Raw genomic sequence first — 7,139 nt, 5'->3', positions numbered from 1 at the left:
ACTTGCGGGAGGAAACCGGAGTACCTGGAGAAAACCCCGAATTATGGGGAGAACTTCGTGCACACAAGGTGGAGGCAGGATTTGAACCCCAAACCCTGGACATGCGAGGCTAATGTGCTAACCATTAATCCACCGTGTCTTCCTTTATGTGAAAATATTGAGCGTAAATGACTTCATAACTTTATTTTGAATTACTACTAATTGCTTATTTAGTCTTTAAACGTTGTGGCGATGTGCTTGAAAATGACCACTGGGAAGGTTGAGCTCAGAAAAGGAATGTTGTTCTGCCATTTCAAACATTATACACCTCTATATATACCGTCATGTGTCTGAATGTGTGTGTGTGTGTGTGTGTGCCTATGTGCCTGTGTGTGTTGGCAGGTCTGGGCTCATTTCGAACCAGGCAGAACTGAACTCTGAGCTTCGGCAGTGTGTTACGTGGCTCCAGAGTTACTTTCGTTCTGCACAGTCAGTGAGCTCTCTTCCTTTTCCTGCCTTACATAACCCACTATTGCAGGGAGGTAGGTGTATCACATGCACATGAACATACACACACACTCACACACTATCACTGTCATGCTGGTGTAAATGGTATAAACTAGAGATGCACCGATGTAACGGCCGATAATTAAAATAGTTTAAAAACATCCTATGATCAGGGCCGATTATATCCTGTCAATCAAAAGAGAGCGGGGAAAACACATGGATTTCGTGCTGTGTGTAAAGAAGATGTGTCTTGTGTGGAATGACGACAAAACTGCAGTTTGTACTCTCTGTAATCTCTGCACTGATAAAATTTTACACCAGAAGTGAGCAGAGGTGAAACAGGAGTTTCGGCGTTGAGTCTAATTATTCTTTTTTTTTTTTTTGCCACACTGCTTGAGCTGCTCGAGCTGAATTAAAGGGCCAGTACACTGCTGAAAGATTTAAATGAAGATGAGTTGACAAAAAGTATATACTGCACAGAAAGATATATTTGTAGAGTAGTATTTCATATCCAGTTAATGTTAATATATAAAAAAGTTTATACTATATATTAGCAGCTTGAGGTTAATGATGAAGTAGAAATGCTTTTGTTTGTGGAGAGTGAATGTGAGACAGGAGGATTTTTAGAATTCAGTCGATGTTAATATGAATTAATAACATTCAATAAGTTAATAATCTTACTTTAATCTTCAGAATTTAGTTCATGTGTTAATGTTAATTAAAGTAATGTGTTTTGTGTTTATGAGACCAGTTACTGTGAAACAACTTGTTGAAATGGAGAGAATAACGATTTTATTTGCATTTCTTTCAGAATTGTGGAATTAATTATTAATTTAAAAGCAGGCATAAAAGGCAGAACTATCGGTATTGGCCGATAGCACTCTGAATATTCGGTTATCGGTATCGGCTGAGAAATTTACTATCGTGCATCTCTAGTATAAACCCCTATCTCTTTGTGTCAGACTCCTTCACTGCACAGGTATTGAGAATATTGCAGTCGAGGGTACAAGTGGGACAAACCGTCTCCTACAAGGAGCTGAGTGAGATGGCAGGAAACCCGAAAGCTGCTCGAGCAGTGGGCAGTGTTATGAAGAGAAATCCGGTTAGTTCATTTTGACGTGTTAATTTCTCCTGTGTGTACAAATGCGAAATCCATCAGCTGACGTCCTCTCGCTTGTGTTTGCATCTCTCAGGTTCCCCTGATTGTGCCCTGTCATCGTGTGCTGTGTAGCTCAGGTCAAACTGGAAGATATATGGGAGGCAAAGGAGATAATATTAAGCTGTGGCTGCTCTCTCATGAAAAGAAAGAAGGGTTAGACCTAACTGCTTAAATGTTGAATACCGTTTATTATTTTCTCTGTTGGATAACACACCCTGAAATGTTCACTGTTAGACATTGTTATTATGCAAGGAGTGGGTGTATGTTCTACTTCAGTAACCAAAACTAAAGCAAATGTTTATTCCATTAATCAGTTCAAGCATTAATCAGTGTTATTGTTATAATTAGCTTTACAATTACTGCACACAATTGACCAAAAAGATGGTAGTAAAATTCTATTGCTTTAGCTGGCAGGTCTTAACCAGTAGAGAAATGGAAGACATTCTTCAACCTAAGCCTGTATAGTCCTTTGGTTTCTTTATACACCTTTAATATACGAAGATATCACTATTCTGTAAATAATTACTTAGTTGATTATATCTACTCAGCTGGATGCTTCTCAGAGTAACATTGAAGCCATTCACTAATAAAGGAACATTATTTGCACTCCAGTATGACATTTTGAGTAACTGTCTTTTTTCCTGATGTTTCTGTAGCTATTTTTATTCTGAATGAAGGCCTACATAAGGTGGCGAAATACAGTGGATCTAAAAAGACCACACACCTGTGTTAAAATGGCAGGTTTTTGTGATGTAAATTTTTTTTTAACTAAGATAAATCTTGTCAGAATCTTTTCTACTGTTTTTGTGAAATTTTAACCTATTAATTAAAGGGAAAAACAATAAGAATCATTTTAGGGGGGAAAAAAATGTAGAATAACCTGGTTGCATAAGTGTACACACCCCTACACTAATATTTGGTTGAAGCACTTTTAGATTTTACCACAGCAGATTAGATTAGATTTGATCTTTTTGGGTACGAGTCAATCACTTTGGCACACTCCATTCTTCCTTGCAAAATCATTCTAACTCTGTCAGATTGGCAGGGCATCTCCTGTGCACAGCCCTCTTCAGGTCACCCCACAGATTATTGATTGGATTTAGGTCTGGACTCTGGCTGGGCCATTCCAAATGGTTTTTTGCTGAAGCCATTGCTTTGTTGATTTGGAGCTTTGCTTCGGGTCGTTGTCATGCTGAAAGGTGAAATTCCTCTTCATCTTAAGTGTTTTAGCAGAAGCCTTAAGGTTTTGTACCAAAATTGACTGATATTTGGAGCTATTCATTATTCCCTCTGTAGGGCTAAAATATTAGGGGTTAATTACTTCAGCCCACTGCTCTCCTATTAACCAAAGACGGAAATAGGTGCAGCCGAAGGTTGGATGCGTGCTTTAATTTATGATTGAAATATCTGACTCCATTTAATTAATTATCTGACTCTAAAAGATAATCTTCTAGTTAGTGCTGGAAGTATAATATCTGTGTTCTGATTATATTTAGTCTAAAACAGTTTCATGCTAAGCTTTCATTATAAAGAGACATTCCTACGTCAGAGACTTTTATATAGCCTATAATAGACAATTCTTTTTGTTATCTCAGAGGTTTATGTTGACGGGCAAGTCTAGGCCTTTCTTATTTACTTGTCTGAGGTCGATTTTAAGGTCTAACATACGACAACTTTAACTTAGGAAACTATTACTAACAACCATATAAATACAAACCACTTAATATTAAAGATAGCGGTCACGTTTCAAGGTTGAGGCGGAAGCAATCGCAGATTTTCAGATAGTTTATTAAACAAACAAACAACAAAACAAAGACACTAAGACAACTTGGCATAATACTGTGGCAAAAACTAAACATAAACTAACAAGTTCAATAAACACGATAACATGGAACACGGTAGTCTAGGACAAACGCAAGATAGAGAAGCAGTGCGAACAATGGCTATATATAAGTGTGCTCAGTAACAGAAACGTGATTCAGGTGCAGGTGGTCATGTGACATGTACAGTGCAGTTGCTGATGGGAACTGAAGTCCAGAGTTACCTCCTTGATATATGACAATAGCAATAACACGAGTTTATTATACAAAATCACAAAAGAAGACATATATAGTATAGAGACAAACGTAACTTGTGATATCACCACACTGTTCACCATGAAGTATGGATAAAAACGATACCAAACATGCCCTGAATAATACTGTAATTAAGCACAATCTCGGACCTTAAACAGATTACTACCACAGTTACCAATTTTACTTCACCTCTACCCTGATTAAAGCCCCAGTTCCAGCTGAAGAAAAACAGCACTAAAGTATGATGCTGCGACCATCATGCTTCACTGTGGGGATGGTGTTCTATTGGTGATGTGCTGTGGGTTTTTTTTGTGCCAAACACATCTTTTGGTATTATGGCCAAAAAATTGAACTTTGGTCCCATCAGACGATAACATTATTCCACATAGTTTGGGAGATTGGATGATTTTGTTGTTGTTGAATTTTGGTTAAAAAAAGGCTTCCGTCTTGCCACCCTACCCCATAGCCCAGACATATGAAGCATTCAGGAGATTGTTGTCACATGTACGGAACAACCAGTCCTTGCCAGGAATTGCTACAATTCTTTTAATGTTGCTGTAGGCCTCTTGGCAGCCTCCCTGACCAGTTTTCTCCTGACCTTCTCATCAATTTTAGAGGGACGTCCTGTTCTTAGTAGTGTCACCGTCGTGCCATATTTTCTCCACTTGTTGATTATTGTCTTTACAGTATTCCATGGTACATCCAATGTCTTGGAAATGTTTTGTAACCCTGACCTGATTGATATTTTTCAAGAATAAGATCCTGTACCTGTTCTGTAGGCTCTTTGTGGCCAATGGCTTTTCCAGTTGGCTGTTACTAAGAAGATGTTTGGAAAATCCTATAGGAACAGCTGTACTTTATTTGGGGTTAATCACTCACTTTAATTGATGGCAGGTCTATACTAATTAGTATTTAACATGAGTTTGCCAAATTCCCAAATATAAAAGGGTGTGTACACTTATGCAAGCTGGGTATTGGAGGTTTTTTGTTTTTCTTTCCCAAAAACATTTCTGGGTGTTTGTCACTTGATATTTATAGTTTGCAATTTCACAATAAAGGTTTTTAATAATTTTTTTTTACATCACAAAAACCTGCCATTTTAACAGGGGCATGTGGACTTTATATTCCCTGCACATACAAATACCTCAAACGACAGATTATGCTTAATTCATCTCAAGTGTTAAAAAATTAATAGCTAAGATTCTGACATTAAATAAAATGTCTTACAAAGTCTAACTGAGAAAACCGCTGCTCTAGTGCTGAGTGCTTGAGAACAGGAACGTTTTCATCCTTGAAGTGTTTCTAAAAACTTTAACTGGAGAGAAAGGAACATAGAGATTGACCACTGACATTATAGAAAATAATGTTCTATCAAGAAACAACACTTTCAAATTGTGATACTCTCTTATGGCGTATAAAGAGGTTAAATATCACCTACAGACCTGTAACATAGAAGTAATTTAATTGTATTGCTTCATCCACTGAGGCTGTTAAACAGTTCACTTTTCTAGTATTATCCTGGTTTGGGGTTGCCAGCTTTCAGGGATACCTTATAAATGACAATGAAAATGTAAAGGAGGATTTGGAGCCTTATTGCAAGGAGATTATACAACCCCAATTCCGAAAAAGTTGGGACAGTATGGAAAATGCTAATAAAAACAAAGAGGAGTGATTTTTAAATGCACTTTGACTTGTTTTTAAACCAAAAACGTATAAAGACAAGGTGTCTTATGTTTTATCTAATCAAAGTTAAAAGTTTAATTAAAATAAAAAAGTTTATTTTGAAATTGATGCATGCAACACGTTCCAAAAAAGTTGGGATGGGGTAAATTAGGACTAATGGCGAAGTTGAAATAAGAAGGTGATGTGAAACAGGTGAGGCAATCGTCTAATCCTAGTATATAAGGAGCCTCCAAAAAAGGTCCTAGTCCTTCAAGAGTAAGAATGGGTCGAGGGTCTCCAATCTGCCAACAGATGCGTCAGTGAATAACCCAACGCTTTGAGAACAACATTCCCAAAGACAAATCAGTAGGATTTTGGGCATTTCACCTTCAACAGTGCACAATATAATTAAAAGATTCAAGGAATCCGATCAAATCTCGATGCATAAAGGACAAGGTCGAAAACCACTTCTGAATGTGTGTGATCTCCAATCCCTCAGACGTCACTGTCTTAAAAACCATCATGAGTCTGTAATGGAGATCCTGACATGGGCTCGGGAATACTTTGGTAAACCTTTGTCAGTCAAAACACCATTCGCCGCTGCATCCACAGATGCAAGTTAAGGCTTTACTGTGCAACACAGAAGCCATACGTCAACACTGTCCAGAAGCACCGATGACTTCTCTGGGCTCTGTCTCATCTGAGATGGACAGTAGCACAGTGGAATTGTGTTTTGTGGTCCGACGAGTCAACATTTCAAATAGTTTTTGGAAAAAAACAGCCGTCGTGTTCTCCGGCCCAAAGATTAAAAGGACCATCCAAGCTGTTATCAGCCATCGTGTCATGGTATGGGGGTGTGTCAGTGCCCATGGCAGGGGTAACTTGCACATCTGTGAGGGCAGCATTAATGCAGAAAGATATGTACACATTTTGGAGCAACATATGCTGCAATCCAGAGCAGGACAACGCCAAACCACATTCTGCCCGGATTACAAGCGCATAGTTGCGTAAGCAGAGAGTGTGGATGCTAGCATGGCCTTCCTGCAGTCTTGACCTGTCTCCCATTGAGAATGTGTGACGTATTATGGAGCACAAAATAAGACAACAAAGACCCCGTACAGTTGTGCAGCTGAAGAAATGCATAATGGATGAATGGGGGAAAATTCCGCTTGCTAAACTTAACCAACCGGTGTCTTCACTCAGCTCCCATACGCTTAATAAGTGTTATTAAAAGAAAAAGTAATGTTACACAGTGCTAAACAATCAACTGTCCCAACTTTTTTGGAATATGTTGCAGTCATCAGATCTGAAACGAGTGTATATTTTCAAAATTAAATTAAATTCACAAAGTAAAACATCAAATAATGTGTTAATAATGTGTTTTCAATATAGTGCAGAGTGAACTGAATTTTCAAATGACTCTTTTTGTTTGTTTTTTTCCATTTTCCATACTGTCCCAACCTTTTGCGGAATTGGGGTTGTATATCACTGTTGGATTGTGTTCTCGTCAGTCCTGTACTCTGATGAGAATTGGGGGATAAAAGGGAACAAAGGACAGGAGGCTTTATTGGATCTTCATGCAACTTTCAAACAAAGATCAGTGATGTTTCTTCTAGATGTTACTCTGTGACCGTGTCCAGCACAAAAACGCCCCTAGGTCTGTTAATGTGTATGCATGTGTGTATAGGCCACCAAGGTCACTCCCCTGACTTATCTGTGGACTCTTGCTACTGCCTGGGTCTATTATCATGGCTTAT

General features: G+C 38.3%; 1 protein-coding gene across 1 annotated transcript in view; it reads left to right on the top strand.

The window, feature by feature from the left end:
- mgmt (O-6-methylguanine-DNA methyltransferase) overlaps window positions 1-2,256 on the top strand; it is a 3,314-nt gene extending 1,058 nt beyond the window's left edge. Inside the window, exons 3-5 of the mRNA XM_053612956.1 lie at window positions 382-521; window positions 1,449-1,588; window positions 1,680-2,256. Of these exons, the coding sequence (XP_053468931.1) occupies window positions 382-521; window positions 1,449-1,588; window positions 1,680-1,817 (418 nt within the window). The 3' untranslated portion in view covers window positions 1,818-2,256. The remainder of the gene's footprint in view (window positions 1-381; window positions 522-1,448; window positions 1,589-1,679) is intronic.
- Window positions 2,257-7,139: the final 4,883 nt, after the last annotated feature.

This window comes from Ictalurus furcatus, chromosome 24 (genome assembly GCF_023375685.1).
Source record: "Ictalurus furcatus strain D&B chromosome 24, Billie_1.0, whole genome shotgun sequence".
Lineage (NCBI taxonomy): Eukaryota > Metazoa > Chordata > Actinopteri > Siluriformes > Ictaluridae > Ictalurus > Ictalurus furcatus.
This window is presented reverse-complemented; position numbering and strand designations above follow the sequence as displayed.